At 40.8% G+C, this 19,937-nt stretch overlaps 6 protein-coding genes across 6 annotated transcripts; 4 read left to right on the forward strand and 2 right to left on the reverse strand.

Annotated features, from left to right (window-relative positions):
* Positions 1–101: 101 nt before the first annotated feature.
* SS1G_08080 (predicted protein) lies at positions 102–1,686 on the reverse strand (the record flags this gene model as incomplete). Its single annotated transcript, XM_001591403.1, has 3 exons — positions 102–397; positions 453–884; positions 969–1,686. The coding sequence occupies 3 exons, from the start codon at positions 1,684–1,686 to the stop codon at positions 102–104; spliced, it is 1,446 nt and encodes a 481-aa protein (XP_001591453.1).
* A 2,972-nt stretch (positions 1,687–4,658) lies between these two features.
* On the forward strand, positions 4,659–5,548 carry SS1G_08081 (hypothetical protein; the record flags this gene model as incomplete). Its single annotated transcript, XM_001591404.1, has 3 exons — positions 4,659–4,758; positions 4,817–5,010; positions 5,066–5,548. 3 exons carry the CDS (start codon positions 4,659–4,661, stop codon positions 5,546–5,548), a joined length of 777 nt encoding a protein of 258 aa, XP_001591454.1.
* A 318-nt stretch (positions 5,549–5,866) lies between these two features.
* Positions 5,867–6,028, forward strand: SS1G_08082 (predicted protein; the record flags this gene model as incomplete). The annotated part of the gene is made up of 1 exon (XM_001591405.1): positions 5,867–6,028. One exon carries the CDS (start codon positions 5,867–5,869, stop codon positions 6,026–6,028), a length of 162 nt encoding a protein of 53 aa, XP_001591455.1.
* Positions 6,029–9,976: 3,948 nt separating this feature from the next.
* SS1G_08083 (hypothetical protein) lies at positions 9,977–10,771 on the forward strand (the record flags this gene model as incomplete). Its single annotated transcript, XM_001591406.1, has 2 exons — positions 9,977–10,126; positions 10,220–10,771. The coding sequence occupies 2 exons, from the start codon at positions 9,977–9,979 to the stop codon at positions 10,769–10,771; spliced, it is 702 nt and encodes a 233-aa protein (XP_001591456.1).
* Positions 10,772–11,571: 800 nt separating this feature from the next.
* SS1G_08084 (hypothetical protein) lies at positions 11,572–12,764 on the forward strand (the record flags this gene model as incomplete). Its single annotated transcript, XM_001591407.1, has 2 exons — positions 11,572–12,042; positions 12,120–12,764. The coding sequence occupies 2 exons, from the start codon at positions 11,572–11,574 to the stop codon at positions 12,762–12,764; spliced, it is 1,116 nt and encodes a 371-aa protein (XP_001591457.1).
* Positions 12,765–13,907: 1,143 nt separating this feature from the next.
* Positions 13,908–19,759, reverse strand: SS1G_08085 (conserved hypothetical protein; the record flags this gene model as incomplete). The annotated part of the gene is made up of 3 exons (XM_001591408.1): positions 13,908–15,823; positions 15,863–19,202; positions 19,250–19,759. The coding sequence occupies 3 exons, from the start codon at positions 19,757–19,759 to the stop codon at positions 13,908–13,910; spliced, it is 5,766 nt and encodes a 1,921-aa protein (XP_001591458.1).
* Positions 19,760–19,937: the final 178 nt, after the last annotated feature.

A 19,937-nucleotide genomic window follows, 5' to 3' on the forward strand; every position in this document is an offset into this window, starting at 1 on the left:
GTGGTGATGGGGTTTTATGTGGGAGAGTATGATTGCTGTTGGGCTTGGAATATTGCCTGTGGCCTTTTGGATTATTTTTTTTGGGATGCGACGGGCTTGGGCTAATTGTTGGGCGTATTGTGGCTGTGATTGTGGCTGTGTTTGTAGTTGTGTGTGTGGATGGGTGTGCGGATGGGTTTGTGGTTGTTGGTGATGGATTGGATAGTGAATCGGTGAATCCGAATCCGAATTTGAATTTGAGTGGCTGTTGTTGCGCTGGTGATACCAATGCGTGCTGAATCGAGATCGGATTGATGCAGGGCCATTGGGTGGGAGATTGTCAGGTGATACGTTTGAGTGTGAATTGCCTTGACCTTGGCCTTGTCCATAACAATGTTCATGTACATATCCGAGAGGACTATTCATCGAGGTAACCGGAACACTCAAATTAAACGGAGGTGTACTCATCGTACTAAATCCATTCGAACTAACCCTCGCACTCATATTAAGCGTACTCAATGGACTAACAATTCCCTCACTTCCAGTCATACTCATCCCTTCACTTCTTGCTCCAATTGAACCACTTCCCCTACCTATCTCTCGACCATCCAACTCATTAATCGTAAAATCTAATCCAGGTCGATATGCAGGTTGTGAACTAGTTCCAGGTAGAACATGGAAAGCTGGATGTAAGAACTCAGGAGGTGGTGTTAGAGATGATTTTTCAGGGTCGGAAGGAAGTGGTTTGTCGTTTTCGTGATCTTCTGGTGATTCGGGGATGGGAGTGGGATGAACTGTAGGCATTGGATGCATTAGGTGGATTGGGGGAGAAATTTGAGATTCGGTCATTGAAGGACCTCCTGGTGGTGATGTTGAGGGTGGTGATGTACTGTTGCTTCGGGTTCCTAGTTTTGGGAGCCGATTAGTTCGATTTTGACATTACCCAAATATCACGGGAAAAAGAAGATATAAAAAAATCAAAAACTTACTTCCACCAAACGACGCAAAAACATCTCCCAATCCCAATCCTCCCAACCCAGAAAATCCTCCATTCGGGTCTCTACTCGTCCTCGTACTACTAGGAGTTTGTAATGTCTTTCCCGTCGTAGTATAAAATTGAATAGTCTCAGGATCTGGACTTTCTGGTTCTGCAAACATCCTCTCTCTATCTTGCTTTTTCTTTTGTCGGAACCGGAAACAACAAAATGCGGCCATGACGAAACAAATTAGAGCGATACTGCCAACGATGGCTCCAGCTATGATGGATGTTGAGTTTGATGAAGGGTGAACTGTTGAATCCGCTAGGATGGTGGTAGAGCTTGATGAAGTCTGGGTTGTAATGATTGAGTTACTGATTGTTGTGGTTAAGAGGATGGTGCTAGGTTTTGGTGTCTGTAATGTAACTTGTGAGGATGCGATGATTGGAGACGATGTAATAGTAGAGTAGGTGGTTAATGTAGTAGCAGAGGAAGTGATTGATGGTGAAGTTGAAGAGATAGATTCAGAAGAAGTTGTAGAATAACTCGATGCGCCAACTGCAGCGGTACTTGAATCTGGACATTCTGAAACTGTACATGCATTTACAGAACAACAACCTCGAAAGTTATTCGCAGTGCAGACATACCATTCTTGTCCACTGGCACATTCGCGAGAGTCTCTTATGACAAGAGATTGATTGTAAGTACCAATGTCTCCATTGAGATACATTTTGATGACTTGATATTGGTAGGAGGCTTAATTGAAGGAAGATATCAAATAACGAATCCCAAACCGAGCATCGACTGGAACTCAAAACGAAGACGGGGAGAAATCAAAAGAGGGAATCAAAATTAAATCTTGAGTTGAACTCGATGGCTAAAGAGATGAAAGAAGAATTGAGGTTGAAAATATCTTGACAAGTATATGACTTCATAGATAACTTCTCTAAAGTGTTGTATGTCGATATAAATTTGATGTGCCGAGGATATGAAGGTGAATTATGAGATAATGTAAACTGGTTAACCAACCTTGATCAAATCAGGCAGTGCAAGTTTTTCTTTCTTTTCCTCCTATCCTCTTCCAATCTCCTCAAAAGTGAATATCCAAAAGAAAAAAAAAAGAACTAAAACTTATTAATAAATAAGTATGGGAAATGTCATTCATATGTAAATAAATGTATCCGTGTATCGAATTAGACGCCGTTAGGTTATCAATCTAAAACAAATCAACCAACAGTTGGACAAATCTACCCAAAGAAAAACGTAAGAAATATCTAATTGTAAGTAGATGAGTAAATCGACAAGAGGAGAAATCTAAAGGCCGGAAAAGGTTATGAATACGGTTTATGAGACAAGTGGTCAATATATAAAAAGGTCTCTCGGGTGCTCTTTGGTAAGGCACAGCACAGCTTTGGCGTTACTTACTTTATGTGTTCATGGTTGAGATTGGATGATACTTTACATGGATATTAGAAGTGTTGCATATGATCAGCAGTAGGAGTTCATCTGGCATTTGAACAGTTGTACAACGAAGATGTGAAGATATTCTCGGTGTAGTATAGGTGTAATCAAGAGTACTAGTGTAACATTCTGACATTGATTCGATATTGATATCATAACATTCAAATATCAAATGCACACACAACACAGCACAGCCCAAATCTTGATCAAGCCTCACCTCACTCAATTGAAGTGAAGTCCTCAAATCTTCTCAACCGGAAGAGATCTCCCCGCTCTTACATGCTATGCAGGTTCAATGGCTGAGTGGGAAAGAATCGCACATGAATTAAGGTACCACTAATCTTGATCGGGTAATGGCGCTTAATATTGGTGAAATGATTGGCTATTAATTGATTTTGAGAATTGATGTTTGCTCGGACCCCTTATTTTAGATGTACCTAGTAGATGGGATGTTTGCTAATTATCAGTGGTTATGTGGCACAAGATATCAGCCTCGATAGATCCGATCCGAATGCGCCTCGATGTAACCATTCCTCACCGTATACCTACTCTGTACTCCGTATATCTTGTTTTCTTAGGTAATGAAAGATAGATGAGTATATGCTAGATACCTATAATAAACTACGGGACTTGTAAGTAAATCATCGTCACCATCCTGAAAGTCGACATGAAACCCTGATATCAATCTGAGGTCACGGGGCAGAGCAGACGCTCCCCTTAAAAATAAGCAATACACCCAATCTCATCAATTAATCAATCCGATGCATCATCCCTTTCCACACATACTTGTACTACCTAATTGAGGCATAGAAAAATACGACCATCCCGCATATACATACTACACGGTAATACCTTGGCATCTACCCCTCCAATCCCAAATATAACCTCACATCACAACGCGCCACAGAAGCGCAGCAACCATCTCATTCACCGACTCACAGGCATACTTTTAATATGTACCGGTGTCTATTACAGGACAATGTAGAGTACCTGGTAAGATAAAAGGGCTTTGTTCATGGAAAAATACCGATGGTTTGGTAAGATAGGTTACTCGGTCATTTATGGATACGGTTTAAGCTTAGCGAAAGGAGTATACGCAGTAGGTAGTAAGGTTACCTAGGCTTGTGTTATTGAGATAATCTTATATTGGTTTTCATAACATGGATAGGTAGGTATATATCTGTTGTGAACTACGCCTCTTATATATAAGACTTACATAGGTTACGGATACGAAAGGAAAGACATGAATCCTCCCGAAGTCATGGCCTGGATTCCGATGAGAGGTGGTATCTAAGATATGGTATTAACGATAAGTTTGTATGGTAATAAATAGAATAGAGCATTTGATTCAAAAGATGGAATTACTAAGTAGACTTTTGAACTGTGTGGGTATTGTTTTCTGGTAAGACTTTGTTTCGTCGAACCATGAAGTCTATTTGTGTCCATACCTGAAGTATGATAGATCTTAATGTCTAGTGTGATTCCATGATATCAAACTAGCTATTCTATGCCATCATAGGTACCAAACTATCAAACTAGTTTATAGCTCACTCTGTAGCTCACTTCAACATCGAACAGTTAGCTCGGATTCTCCAATCCAGTATCGTATATGATATCGCTAACGTGTTCTCTTTCTATCACTGTCCAAACAACTAAACCTAGAGCTAAGTTATCAAACGTATATCAATTGAGAAAATAAATGAAAGATACGTTGAAGATGTCAGGAGCGAAAACTAATTAGTTGAATATACAGAGGATATTTCACGGGATAGTGGAGAGTGAAGGTAGGATCAGAATAGAGAATTAGGGCTGAGAGGTAAATGAATCACAAGCGAACTTTTTACTTCACTCTCTTTTCAGATATGCAACACAAATGTTTCCCGAATATCACGTGAAGATAATTTACTAATCACAATGATTGGCTGATAATCTCCATCAACACTATTGGCGCCTAAGCATCACCTCATGATCTGATCCAAAGTTAAAAAACGTACCACTCTGACAACATAGTCAGATAATTTAACGGCAGCATGCTTAAAATTATGAAATTCTCGTTTTGATTGAAATCGTAATGCTTAGAATGGGCTGATATCTATCATCCTACGTGATGAATTTCGAGGATATATGAACTCTGCTGCTACCCCAGGATATCTACCCTACATTTCTAAATCTACTTATTTTACCTGTCCTCAGCTATCATAAATCAGTCATAGGAATACACATAAAACAGGAGAAATTATCATGGCTTCAAGAGCAAGATTACATATTGATCGAAAAGAACTTTACACGGATCTAGAAGCACGAATTCATTATCTACACTCATTTCTTGACTTTAGTTCACGTTAGTCTATCTCGACATACAAATCTTCCTGACTACATACTGAAATAACTCGAAATAGGAGACATGGAAGCCCTTACATATGGTTCAAAATATATTAAACAACTCATACCAGCCGTCGTGAATATCGTCTATAGAAAACTTCTCCAATACGATATCACATCACGTGCTTTTAGCACTCGGAGCACGAGTTATGAGGGTCCATTAGATGAGATGCCTGATGAAGATAGTCCTCAGATTTTACATCGAAAGATGGTTAGTTTTTCTTTCTGTACTTCGATGATCAACTGAGCTAACTAATAACTTCCAGTTCCTAAGAGGTTATCTCCATAAACTCTGTTCAGATCCAAGCCAAATGGAATTCTGGGAATACCTCGATAAAGTCGGAATGATGCACGTAGGACGCGGTCGTAAACATCCTTTACATGTCGAGTATGTTCACATAGGAGTTTGTCTTGCATTTGTTCAAGATATAATTTTCGAGGCTGTTCTCTCACATCCAAAACTTAGGATGGAGAAAAAAATTGCGATTGTCAAGGCGATTGGGAAGGTCCTTTGGATTCAGAATGATCTTTTTGCGAAATGGTATGTGAGGGATGGTGATGAATTTGCGGAACAGATGGAGGAGGTTATGGTTGAGAGGGAGGGTTGTTTGAAGGGGAAACAGGTTATTGATGGAGAGGAGAAGTCTGTGGGGGATGGTGAGGGGAATAGTGAAAAAGCGCCTATGGATGAAAAAAAGGAAGCTCCAACATCTTGTCCATTTTCTGGACTTCAGGCTGGGAAAGAATAGTCCTTGTTCAATATTTGACTTTTGCTGGGATAAATCAAACTCGTCTCTTGGATTATTACACCAATGAATCTCACTGTTGAAATTAGCTAGAATATAGAGTCTAATATCTAGTTTTACTAGCGCATTGAAGAGCTCGTCCTGGGATATCTGACTGATTTATCAACATAACTTTCAACAGAACAACAGCGTCTAGACAAGAAGTGGGCTTACTCGTCGTTATGTGACTACTTGTTTACTTAAGTTATATAATTAACGAAATTGAATTATTAATTATAACTAAAACCCTCATTATCAAACGGCAAAACTTGAAGTGACAAGATGCTGGTGGAAAAATCAATAGGAGATTGGGATGCGCTAGTCAGTGGTGTGGTGAAGCATAAAATGAGTCCAGGAAGGGGGGGGGAGAAGGGATTTGTGGAGGAGTGGAGGGTTGATTTGTTCAGCAATTGGAGTGTGATTATGATTATGAGTTTGAGTTGAGTTTGAGGCTGGTCAGTGAGTTAGAGGATTAGGGGATTAGCGGGTTAGAGGGTGATGAATTGGTAATTCATGGATTCACGGCGGGTTTGACAACTTAATTAGCGAGGAATTAGAAAGTTCATGGGGAGGGGTTTGTGGAGAATATATCTTACGAGCCGGAGGTGGTGGATTGGATTGAAGACGGGAAATGAAAATCTCTATGGAATGATATGGGGTTGCGGAAGCCTTTTCTACGGCTCAGAAGTCGACTGAATAATAATTTCGTAGCGCGAAATTCATTTATGTTTATTTATGTTCATTCATTAACGTGGTTTATCAGTAACCGGAACATATCAGTAACCGGAACACTTTTACCTCAATTACCCACATTCCATTAAAATAAAATTACAACAACACTATAAATTAGGATTAAATTATATACAATCTAGAGATCAATTAATGTTGGATCTAATTGACAAGTTTGTGTATTATGTAAAGTACTACTGCATTTGCTATATTATTGTATAGTAGCTTGTCTTCTTGTTGAAGAATTACTATTTGTATATTGTATCGTATTTGATCTTCTACATTCTCTTATTCTAATAAATTATGTTTATCTTCTATTGAAAATGCTTCTCTTTTTTGTATTAAAGCTTTTCTAGCTCTCTGGTGTTTACTAAATACTTCATTTTCTTTGCAGAGATTATAAACTTTAGTAGCTAAAAGTGTATTCGTATAAGTTAAAAGCTTTATACTTTTAACTAAAACTACAATTGTTTCAAATATTGGAGTAGGTGAACTCTTTTGATATCAAGCAATATGATTTTCACTAAAATAGATTAAGAAAAAGCTTCAATTGGATTATAAAGTATTTGAGATTGCTATATATTAGGATCAACTAATATTGATTTATTTGATAGAGTTCTTGTTCGAATATCTAGCTTTGAAAGTACAATTTCCGGATTAAATGGGATTAATCCAATCCCATAAAATCCAGCTTTACCATTTGATATAGATATTGCTTCGATATATATAGTTTTGAAGATTTGAAAGAATTCGATTTTGATAATATAAGTGATATGTGCTTTGATAAAGTTCTCGATTTGTCGATTATACAAATGCTTTAAAGGATCAAAACAATCGATATCGGGTAATTGAGTTAAATACAAAAAATGAGGTAGTAAATTAAGTAATATAATATCGTGTTCCTTGTAGTATTCCTGAAATACTGGCGATTTATAACTTTTATACCCATCAAGCATTAGCATTCGATACCTATTCACTTTCCTACTTTCAGTATACTTGTTGAAGTACTTAATCTATTCAAGATTTGTTTCATTATCTATTTATTCATTAATAATAGGTTTAATAAATCAATCGTATAGTAAATCGCCTTCGGTATATCAATTTGAAAGATGGTATTCGCCTTTTACTATCAAAAACGAAGGTATATTGTGACTTTCTCCATCAATACAAATAATTGTTATAATTTATTCCTTATTGTTTAATTATATAGCTTTGCTTCTTTCATATCGATCAATTTTAATAACTACTATATATAATGATATTTGTTCTATTATAAAGCCTATCTTATCGAAGTTGTAAAAATCGCAATTTAAAATATCATATTTGGCCTGTATATTCGATATTAATCGAAACCATCTTTAAATAAGCTCTGAATCTTCGTAAAGAGCTTTTTGAAAATTATAAATACAATTAAAACATATCTTTAATTCTATATATTGTTTCACAAAGCGATGAGCCTAGAGCTTTCCAATTTTCTTCACATTCTGCGATTCGAGGATATAATTCGCTATATCTTCTATATTACTCAATTTAGATGCAAACCCTCTCTCATCCATATCGATTATATACTGAATAAGCATCTTCTCTTCTAATTTGGTCAAATTATAACCTTTTGATCGATAGTCAGCCATATTAGTACAACCTTTAATTCTATCCCTCAAAGTAGATCGAGGTATATTATAGGGGTTTGCCACTTTCCGAATTGAGAATTGTGGGTTAAGTTTAATAGCTTCAATAGTTAAGATAATTCGTACTTCTTTAGAATGAGTTTCCATAAGTAATTATTGATAAAACGCGTATTGAAGTGGAAGAGCTGGAAATGGCCAAAAAGTGGGTGGACTAGTGATATGGGCGGACTGCTGATAAACCACGTTATAGGAAGGTATTTAATAAATACGACTAAGCTCTATCGTAAATTTGAATTCTAGTATTATTCCTCACTAGACTTCATCAAATAGCACAAGTTACTCTCAACATCTGCTTCTATTGGGTTTCTTGAGACCAGAAAGAGCATCAGATTGAATTGATTGATTCTCTAGCTAAGCAGTTAAGCTGCGAGTATATATTCAAAAAAATGAAGGAATGAGGTTAGGTATTCAGCCTTCGGAATTAAAGTGCTTTGAAATCAAAATATTGAAAGCAAACAAACAGTATACCAAAAAGGAAAGAATGAATTAAAAGTTGAGTTTTGTTTGCTCCTTATATGCATCATGCAATATATATGCATATGCTGCCAAGATCCCAGGAGGTCAACAGCTTCAGATTCAGGTTCAATGTCGCCTATAGCCAATTATGTCATGTACAGCCTAAAGAATCATTTGTATATTCAACTTCATATTCAAGAGTTGGAATACTGGTAAGAAGCTGACAAGACCCCCTACGCCCCCTCTCGCTAGGTCCTCAATAGCGTCAAACTGTGTGCATTACCGATCATAAATAGCCAGAGTAAAATATGACTTAGCACGATAGCCAGTACCCTATCTGCAAAATACCTTCTCGTATGCATGTTCTAGTAATTAGATAATAGGCACATCGATATCACGAATTTGCATTGAATTGTTTTATTAGACTCAAGGTCTGATATTATTTCAGATGGTAGGATGCAAAAATTCGAAGCGACATCAATATTACGGCTCGGTCATCCAATCTAATCTAATCCAAACATTGGAGCTTCAGTATGCAAGGTAAAGTCAGACATTCGAAGTCCGATGCTCAAATCCGTGTTTAACTTTGAGGCTTCATTCTCTAATAGAAAGTGGCACGTTGAGGATGAATGCCCAAATCCAACCCAAGCTTCGGAAACTCACTGTCTATAAAAACTGAGACATTCGAGGCTGTGTTACTTTATCCAATTGTTTAACTTCTCGTTTCATTCGCACTTGCAAATATTTGAAGTTGCCATCAATGAATCCGAATACCGAGACGACAGTGGCTTATGAGATATGACCACCAGATGAATGACTTTCTCATCATCTCATGGCCATTTCCCAGTAAACACACCAAAATATTCAAGCTAATTCTCCAATCTGCGCTCAGCTTCTGTCGCTATCCAAAACTGTCTTTATCCAACGGCCCCGCATCTACTGAACTGGAACTTGCCAGCTTGAAAATCGAGATCTTAAGTATTGGGATGACACAGCTGTGCTCAGGAATGTGGTTGGCGCTAAGAAATATCTTTACCCCACAGAGCCGAGAAGGAGTTGGTATGTGGGTGACGGCTTGTTATAGGATGAAATTTGTGATTGATATGGAGTTTGGTTTGTTGTAGGATTTTTTCAGATTCATTTTCATCATCATATTCGAAACTTTAGACGTCAGAATCAGCAATACCCGTGGAAAGCATACCCAATTTCTTTGGTAGCTTCTTGATGGAATGATGTAGAGGCTGAGCTGATGAGGGGATGAATATTGGAAAAAGAATAAGTTACATAAGCAGATCAATAGATCGACGATTTATGGCCGGTGAATCCAGAAACATTCGTCTATAAAAGGATGCAACATATCCTTCATCTCAAGATAATCTTTTGATCAAGTCAAAGACGGACACTACAGATTCCCCCTATCAATATTCATCATCATCCTAAGTTTTTCAACTTATAGTCTATTAATCTGGCTTCATTACCTCCAAATTGGTGCGGTACCTCTTTCAAAACAAACGCAACTATGCCTGCTAAAGGTCCCACGACAAAAGAGATTCTCCTTGACGAAGCTGAGCAAGTTCTCGGAGGAAACGCTCTTGCAACTATTGAACCTAGAGATGTTGAAATTCCAGGGCCTGGAGGCCGTTCCAAAGCTTCATTCAAAAAACCACCAGTATGCTTGACTCAAAGGGTCATTCCTCGTGCTCTTCAAGGCGGTCCTACAGCTATCTCCATGGGCCTCAACTGCGAGTGTCCACGCTGGTAGCCTGGATCTGTCGTCCGATGGGCAGTATGGCGTAAAGGCTTCGACAGCAATGAAGACGCCGAATATGCTGCTAAAAAATTTGCTGTGGCAGCCGAAACATGGAACGCTGCTAATATTGGTGTCACATTTGAGTGGGTTCAATTCGCCAAAGATGCCACATTCGTCCTTTGTCACGGTGGAGAGCAAGACGGCGTGCCTGCTTCAGCCTTCTCTCCAAATGCCAATGATTTGAACTTTGTGTTTGTGTATACGCTAGCTTTTAGCGAAGGAGTTAAGGAGAGCATGTCTAGTATTTTTGAGCATGAGTTAGGCCATGTTTTAGGATTGCGACATGAGTTCGCGATGGGCCCAAATATGGACGTGTATGAAGGAGGTGCTGAGCAATTGGGGCCACGAAATGAGCTCAGTGTTATGAATTATGGTCGGAGGCCCCCGCAGATTCAACAGAGTGACATAGACTCTACCAGGAAGTTTTATCAATTGAAGAAGGATCAGAATGGGAAACCCCGAAGAGTTGGAATGACTCCCGTGAAAGACTACAAGCCAATGTAGTTTGAAAGTCAAAATGTCTGTTGTCAACGATGTATTTATTTTGGAAAATGTGTGTATTGGTTCGGCAAATTCGTATTGCTTCGCGATCGCTTTACTTGGATGCTTTATCGTCTAATTTATCGTCTTGTTTTCACGCGGCTCTCAATTTGCTCCTTGTGAACAGCGTCAAGAAATTAAGAATCTAGTGAATACGATTGGTAGTGCTTGAACTGTGGCTGTAGCATATGGAAGCTTGGCTATAACCTCTATACAAAGATCCGTACCACCGTGACTGGCAATATTGTAAGATTACTATCTTTAAATGACAAGTTTGAGAACTCTCCAGCTAGCCAAATATGCTAGAGGTCTAATTCGCAAATCAGAACAAAAGCGCAACACCAAATGCATTGATAAATAAAAATGCCATCGCGATAGTAATGTTATCAAAGTTTGAAGGCATATTGACAGCTTTATCTTCAATGCTCATATTCGCACTTGAAATTAAATGAAATTGCCGTATCGATCAAGCTTCATCTGTCCAGGGCCTGTCGGATCACTCAATAACGGGCATGAATTCGACCACAGTACTCGAAATAACTAATGTGACATTTGTAACAGTGAACTCCGACCTTGATGCGTGATAAATGTGAATAAAGAAGAGAAAGTCCAATTTGGAAATAGATGAATGATTACGGGAAAACTTTCTTCCGACCCGACCAGAAAATCCCCAGGATTTCTTCCCCGTAAACAAATAACACCTTGAATCTCCACATTTTCCTCCTCCTCTCCTTCAGATCCTATTTACCTCAATTACTTCCAAAATGTCTACACAACAAAAAGCTCCTCTAGGTCGCGTCCTTGTAATCGGTGGCTGCGGTTTTCTAGGCCATCACATCGTCTCTCTTCTCCACGATCGATATAATTGTACCATTTCCGTGCTCGATCTACGTACAACTCGAAATAGACATTCTTCACAAGATGTTACCTACCACGATGGCGATATAACTTCTCTCGAATCTCTTCTTTCGATATTCAACTCAATCAAGCCAGATGTGGTCATTCACACTGCATCTCCTGTCGCAATTACAGGAACCAATGAATTATTCCATAAAGTCAATGTAGGAGGAACGAAGTGTGTAGTCGAGGCTTGTCAAAAGACGGGTGTGAAAGCTTTAGTTTTTACAAGTAGTGCTAGTATCATTTCTGATAATACAACTGATTTGGTTAATGCGGATGAGAGGTGGCCTGTTATACCTGAGAAATTACAACGAGAGTATTATTCATGGACGAAGGTTTGTTCTTAAAATTCTATGCTTATTTGTACCAACTATTCGCTCAATTGACAATACTAACTCATTGAATTGAACAGGCCGAAGCAGAATCTATAGTCTTAGCAGCAAACAGGGCCCCAGAATCTCCGCAACTTCTCACTGCCTCCATTCGTCCATCGGGTATTTTTGGTCCTGGAGATGTTCAATTAATTCCCGCCCTCCTCAATGTTCACTACACCAATCGTACTGGATTCCAACTCGGTGATAATACCAATCTCTTCGATTTCACATTTGTGAAGAATGTTGCACATGCACATCTTCTTTGCGCTGCCGCTCTCCTTGCGACATCTAAGCTCAACACAACTCCATTAGACACCGAACGAGTAGATGGTGAAGCATTCCTCATCACCAATGGATCACCTATTCCATTCTGGGATATGGCAAGGGCAGTATGGGCAGCCGCCGGATCTACAAAGGGCACAGAACATGTATGGGTAATTGGAAAGGACTTTGGTGTAGGACTTGCAGGATTTGTTGAGGGATTGTTCTGGTTATTTGGAAAGACCCCAAATTTGACCAGGATGAAGGTGAACTTTAGTTGTATGACTAGGTATTTCAGTATTGAAAAGGCGAGGAGAAGATTAGGATACGTACCATTAGTTCCGCTTGATGAGGGTATTAAGATTACAGTGAAGCATTTCGAAGAGGAAAAGGCCAGAGAAGGAGAGAAAAAGGGTCAATGAGGGACTTGGGAGTTATAGATTTGTTCCTATTCTAATGTCTTCCAGCGAAGCATTTTATATACCTTTACAGTAAAGAGAACTTGTAATTATTGGAAAGACATAAAAAAGAACGAATGATACCCTTGTTTGTCTTTAAATGATGAATTATATCTTACATCAGAATCAAATACCTTGCAGTGACAATTCCACTCAAGTATTTATAACACAACATTCATCATCATCACCATCAATCATTCTAAACATATATCATTTCACTTCACTTCCCATCTCATTCAATCTCACAAAAATACATCACAATTTAACACAAATAAATACTTGTTAACGCCAATGCTCATATGTATTCCTTGTATCTCATATGTGGCTATTAAACTAAAATCTCTGAACTACCCACTTCACCCAGTCTATTCATGCATACCCCACCCACCCCTCTGCGTCTCTACCACTTCCTTCTCTCACTTCCACCATCCCTTCCTTCCAAAATTCAACATACTTAAGCTGACACAATCAACCTTCTTTGAGCTCCTCTTCTCCCAAGCACCCGTACCAAAAGACAGACAGGTACTGGTCTATCTAGCTAGTAAGAGAATTACTCTCATCCAAACCAAACCAAACCTCGTTCTTCCCATCATCTATCCCCGTTAAACTCTTCTCATCCTTTGATAAGCCGCCTGGGTGTATGTAACAGTAGCAGCAATTTAACCCATTCTCCTCTTCTTTTCGGTATGCATAGACTTCATTTCACCCCCTCTCCAATCATATCCCCAGTCTCCTTTCCCTCATTCCCACTCATCAACTTCATTCCATAACAAAAGAAACATCAATCCACAATCCATGTCATCACTTTCCATGTCCTCCCCATCCATATCAAACGCTATCAATTACAAACGCCCTATGATATGCATATTTCCCCCACTCACCCCAAACGCCACGCTGGAGTCATGATTTGATTATTGTAGACATTGCGACAACCCAATGAGGGGAAAAAACGAAGCCCGCCAGCTTCAAATAAAATAAACAACGCAAACAAAGAAAATTTTTATTGTAAAGTGTAATGTGCCTGTTAAAGGCAAATAATATGACATTGAAAAGAAGTATGTTCTGAGAGTTGACTTCTACGTTCGTGATAGTAGATCAACGCAGGGTTTATTGGTCTTTCTTAAAATTTTTGACGGCATTAAGATAATCATCATTTGCACCTGCGAAAGATGACTTTGAAGTAGGTCGTGGAGTATGTTCTTCATCTAGGAATGAAGTTTGTGACTGTGTTTGTTTTGGTGTTTCGAAGAGGTCAACCTCCTTATCGCTGGGACCTCCAAGCATCTCAGGGGGTGTTAAAGTAGCGCCTGAAATCCTCGAAGCTAGAGGTACTTCTGATGTTGGTGATAAAAGAATTGCCTCTTCCGTGACAGTAGGGGGTGGTTCAATCAATTCAGAGCTCGGCATTTCCGTCCCTGAAACAACGCTGCCACGACTATTCGTGCGCATCATTTCTGTTCCAAGTTTAGAACCACGTTGTGCCTTTGGGGAAGTACTCTTTGGGCTAGTCTTTTCTCTCACAGCAACATCACCTAAAACTTCATCCTCATCATCACCAGATTCACCACATTCATGACGATGTTTCTCCAAACTTTCTCGCTTAGCCTTCATCTTCTCAGACGATCGTTGACGTGAGAGGTTTCGGCGGTGTTCTACTCGAGGTGGAGAAGAGCTATTATGAAGAAGACTGGGTGGTGGTAGTTTAGGTAAATCATTGACCTCCATCATGTGAACCTCATTACAAATCCCAAGACCAGTCTCATCCCAATCACCGGTGGGTCTCCTATTAATGACGACAGGAAGATCATCAGTTGGAAAGGTCTCAGTATCTCCAAAAAGACTTGAACTGATAGAATCTTCACGACTTGATCCTCTAAAGCTACCAGCTGGCAAATGTGCATAACCGGATGAAGCAGAAGTTGGGCTATCCTCAAGACGTATACTCTCTTGACGTAGACCAGATGGTGGAGGATATGCCGGTGAAAAGTTCAAAATAGATATAGGTTCTTTCCATTGACATAATCTACAAAGGACTTCAGTAAGCTTCGAGGCTGTCGGTGGCTTTTCAATTAAAGCATCGAATTGATGAGGTGCTTGAAGTTCTTTCAAATACCCAGTAATGGCAACTATGGGGGTTTGAGAGTTGGCGTTTTTAGTCTCGCGAATCATGCGAGCTACATCTGCACCATTGATTTGAGGCAATTTGAATTCCATCATAATGATATCGAATTTGATATCACTAATAGCATATCTCATTGCGTCGGCACCATTTGATACGGTAACTGTACGGCACCGCAGTTTCTCTAACAATTTCTCCATGACCATTCGAGACACTGGGTGATCTTCACAAATCAGTACATCCAAAGGTCTAAAAGCAGGTCCCTCTGCCAAAGTGATTTGAGACATCCGCCTTGAGCTTTGACGACGACGTTGAACACGAAGTAATGCGTTGGCTTTCTCTCCTTCATTGTCCGAAGAGGAGGGCGACATGTCGAACACCTGACTTCGTCGTTTACGATGGGATAAGAATTCACCAGGTAGAGGACTTCCTTCTTGTGAACCAACTGTTTGCGAACGTGCTCTTGAAGATGATGAATTACTGCTGCCTTGTCGTGGAGTCGCAGGTGGCGCCTTTCCTGGTGAAGATAACGAAAGTGGTGGAGGTGCTGATCCACGTGCCTTGATAGGTGACGAAGCAGCAGAATTAGTAGTCTTGTGAAGACCAGGAGATGTTCTTGGCCCATCAATAAAACTAGCAGGTGGTGCAAGATTGTTGCTCGACTGTTGTGATAGGCTCGAGGAATTGCTCGAAGTTTTGCGTCTAGCGTCATTATTTTGCCCTGCAATGAATGAGACAAGCAAAGGTGATGAAGGTTGAGAAGCCCTACTTGGAGAAGAATTTGCTTGACTCAATCCAGAAGGAGACGAAGGTCGAGCTGTAGCTTTAGCATTCGACAGAGTTCTTTGAATAGGCATTGACATTGGCAAGGCCGAACTTCCTTCTAAAGCAGCAGGGGATGTAACTACGCTATTAGCACCACCAGGACTGACTACTGGCTTACTTTGAGATGCCATGGCTTCCTGTCGTAATTTCTGAATAACATCTTTGTTTGCCTTTTCAAGAACAGGTAAATTTTTGAAGGTAAAGTTTCCGAAATCATCTGCTACAACAGGTTCGCTAAGTCGCCTGCTCTTCATATCTCGAACGTGAGGTGGAATATGCAGTGGCATCAAACCTCGTTTGACGTTATTGACTTGACTTCGAACTCGAGACAAAGCATCATGAGGGCGTTCAGGATATTCGGCACCAGGAGTAGGGTGCTGAGTAGAGGCTTGATCTTCCATCTCTTCCGCGAAAGATTGCAAAGTGGCTCCTCTAGAATCAAAATACTCAGTATCTTCTGGATTCTCTGGAGCAGGGACAAATTGTGCATCATCTTCAAGAAGTTTATCCCATTGAATACTTTCAAACCAAGGGTGATTTCGAATCTCATCTCCTCCAGAAGCAAATTTCTCTTCTTTATTAGCCCCAAGCCTTTGCTGTGGATCCACGCATAAAAGCTTATTCATTAAATCTTTAGCCTCATCCGAAACATCATAATCGCCTTCCTCCGGCCATGAGATTCGTCGGGCTAAAATATTTTCGAATACTTCATCTGGTGTGCCAGCATGAAAAGGTGGGTAACCATAGATAAATTCAAACATGATACATCCTACAGACCACCAATCGCTCACTTCATCTTGGCCAAGACCATTTACAGTTTCAGGAGCAAGATAATCAGGTGTACCAACGAATCGACGATTACTATCATCAGGATCAAAAAGAGCCATTGGAGGCGGCATCATACCTGTGCTTGTTTGCGGTGGTGTACCGTGCCTGGCATCTGAGCTGTGACTTGTGACTGGTTGAAGGCATAGATCTGGTGATCCAGCAGCCTCATTTTCGCTCAATTCTTCGATAGGGGTTCTTCGTTGATTGAGGGCTTGTTGATTTTGAGCTTCGTTCAGAGAAAAGGTGTTGAACATATGTGTCAGTGCGTCACTGCCGCCGCTGTCACTCCTATGGCCAGATTTTCGTCGTGCATCCTTATTGACAGTGTTCTCTCGACTCAAATTAAAGTACGAGGGAGTTCCTAAACTACCTCCAACATCAGGCGTCATTTGTGGTGTCGAACCAGGTGAATGATGCCCTTGAAAATCGAATGATGAAGCACGAGAAGAACTCATCGATGTGGCCCGAGCAAAAGGCCCCTGCTTGAGTAGATCTGGAGCCGACTCATTTGCTGCGCTATTTAAAACACGCTTTTGTCGGCCAATCAAACCCATTCTAGACAGACCAAAATCGGTTAATTTAAGATGACCCTTTTGATCAATGAGAAGGTTGTCGGGTTTTAAATCGCGATGTACAATACCACGATTGTGAAGATGTTCCACACCAAGGATCACCTCACCAAGGTATTTCTTCGCCCAATCTTCCGGAAGACCACCCAGAACTTTGATGAGAGATGCACAATCACCACCATTAAGATATTCCATGACAAGATAAAGATAATCCTTGCTCGAAAATGTCCAATAGAGCTTAGCGACAAAATCACTCTCACCTTGCCACATCATGATAGCACGTTCGGCTTTGACATTTGTGACTTGGTTCTTGGCAACCATGTCAGCTTTTTTGAGTACTTTGATGGCATAGTAGTCACCAGTAGACTTTTTCTTCGATAGATAAACACTTCCAAAGGCACCCTTACTGATAGGTTTAATGATTTCAAAATCTTTGATCGATGGTGGTACAGCACGTGCTTGTGGGGCATTGACATTGACACAGTTTAATCGAGGTGATGGTGGTGGACGTGGGTCTGATCCAGCAGCCGAGGATTGACGTCGGTGGTGTGACGGAATTAATGCGGGTGAGCTGAACTCGCTTCCGGGAAGCATCGGCGATGCAGTTGGAGAAACAATACCTTCGTGAGCGATCGGCAAGATGCGTGGTTTGGAAATTCTCAATGGGGAAGATGGAGGTGGCATCCGAACTGGAGACTCTTGTCTTCGGGGTGAAAGGGTACCGGTGCCGAGAACCATGCTTCGCCTATTTTGTTGCCGGGAACTTGCATGTCGACGAAGATCTCCAAACTCTGAAACTGGTGATTCCGTTCTTGGCGGACGTCCCATGACTGATGATGATCTGACGCTACCATCACTCTCCGCACCAGTATCACTTTCGAAAAAGATAGATTCCCTTCTTGCTTCCCGGGTATTTCCTAGCATGCTACTTAGAGCACCTTGGTGTGATCGAGGGGTTGGACATTCTTTAGGACTACTGGATCTGGTAGAAGAAATAGCAGCATATGATAGTCGGCGACCTTCATGTATCGTGCCCGTACCCAATTCAGCAGCTCGAAGTGCTGCAGCAAGCGATGAGGAGGGACCATCAAAAGAACCAGCGAAAAATCCCTCATCTTGGACTGTAGTGGTTTCTTCAGGTTCTTCGGTCGAATCACTGAGCTGACCAGCAGCAAGTCGAGAAGCTTTGTTGATAGCCTCATCAATACAATCTTGTACAATAGCGGAAAATTCGATACGAATGCGTTCCGAATATTCGATTATTCTTCGATGACGAATAACGGCCTCAACTTTTGCACGAGCAACAGCTTCACTATCTGCACATAGTAAAGATAAACCTTCTTGGTCGACTGCATTCATATTAGGTGATTGCCATTGCAACACTTGAGCTATGCGAGATTCCGATTGAGGAGATTGTGTGCGAAACTCTCCCGGAGCTTGCGGAGATGGTTCCTTGATCGCAGGCGTATTAATTTCCATGGCTGTGTCACAAAGATCCAGTAAAAGTTCAACGATCCGAGCATGAGGCCGCCTTTGAGCGAATGATCGTCCTCTAGCATGACCAAATCCTGATGTAGATCTTGACCGAGATCTACCAGATGTGGGTGTTCCAGGGGATGCTGTACCGGAGGATGTGGTTGAGTTGGCTCCAATCGGCAATCCTTTGTATTCAGCCTGAGGTGGCGTCGGCATCATAGAATGTTCACCCGAACTAGATCGAGCTTGACGAGCTTCTAACGCATCCAAAACTCTAACAATAGCATGACGATGTTCCGTCAAATTATCCTGACACATTTGTACTTCCATCTCCGCTTTGTGTTCTTGAAGACACAACTCGGTATGTTTTTCAAACCACCAAGGAGTAATTTGACGTTCGCAGATTCTACAAAGAAGTGGTAATGGCGGGGCATGATTTGCTGGATCTTCGAGACCCTGCTCTGCAACTGTAGTCAGATAACTTGCTAGAATTTGTGCTCCTGATCCTAGAGAATCGACTATCACGGGGGCGAGGTCGATTTGAATTTCACGTGGCGCTATCCAAGGTCTAATCATCCACATTGTCTGCGTAATGTTAGTTGGGTACTCTTAACGAAGGCCAAAAAACTTACATGGCTATCCGATTCCGAAGCTCGATCGTGCACCATAATACCTTGCGCCTCTAAATCAATCGTAGCAGGTTCCGGTTGTGACATTACTGCTGCACCTTCTCCCTCACCTTCTTTGACATGATCCAAATTTTCCTGTGGTAACAACCTTGAAGCCGGTCCTAACTGAATGGTGAAACGTATAATGTAGCTGCGAGAATCATCCTTCTTCATCTCCTCGACCGTATCTGCAAATACCCTCTTGTCGTTATCCCCAATCAGGATATCGGCGATTGGTTTACCTTGAACGGAATCCAATGAGGTGCCGATAACATCGGTCCATGAGGGACTGACCCAATTTATTGTGCCATCCATACTGAGATTTATAATGACATTAAGAGTTTCCTCTGCCGCTTGTCTAAGATCTTCTCTCTCTTCTCGAATATCCGCACTGAGCGATCTTTCCATCATACCGGCCTCTGCGCGCAGATGCGACACAGCGGGTGGTGCTAACATTTTCTGATCTCCCTCCATCTTGTCTGATGTATTTAAAATTGAGATTCCTAAGAATCGATCCTATGCGTCAACATGGACTGTTGTATGTTGGGCCCTTGGACTCTGAAATCAAGTCATTGAAGTTGTACGCGTCTTTTCGTTTGTGATAATTGGGTGTTATCGTGTCTCGTCTTTCGCAATCTTTTGGAATCGTGGA

Source organism: Sclerotinia sclerotiorum, genomic scaffold (assembly GCF_000146945.2).
Source record: "Sclerotinia sclerotiorum 1980 UF-70 scaffold_10 genomic scaffold, whole genome shotgun sequence".
NCBI lineage: Eukaryota > Fungi > Ascomycota > Leotiomycetes > Helotiales > Sclerotiniaceae > Sclerotinia > Sclerotinia sclerotiorum.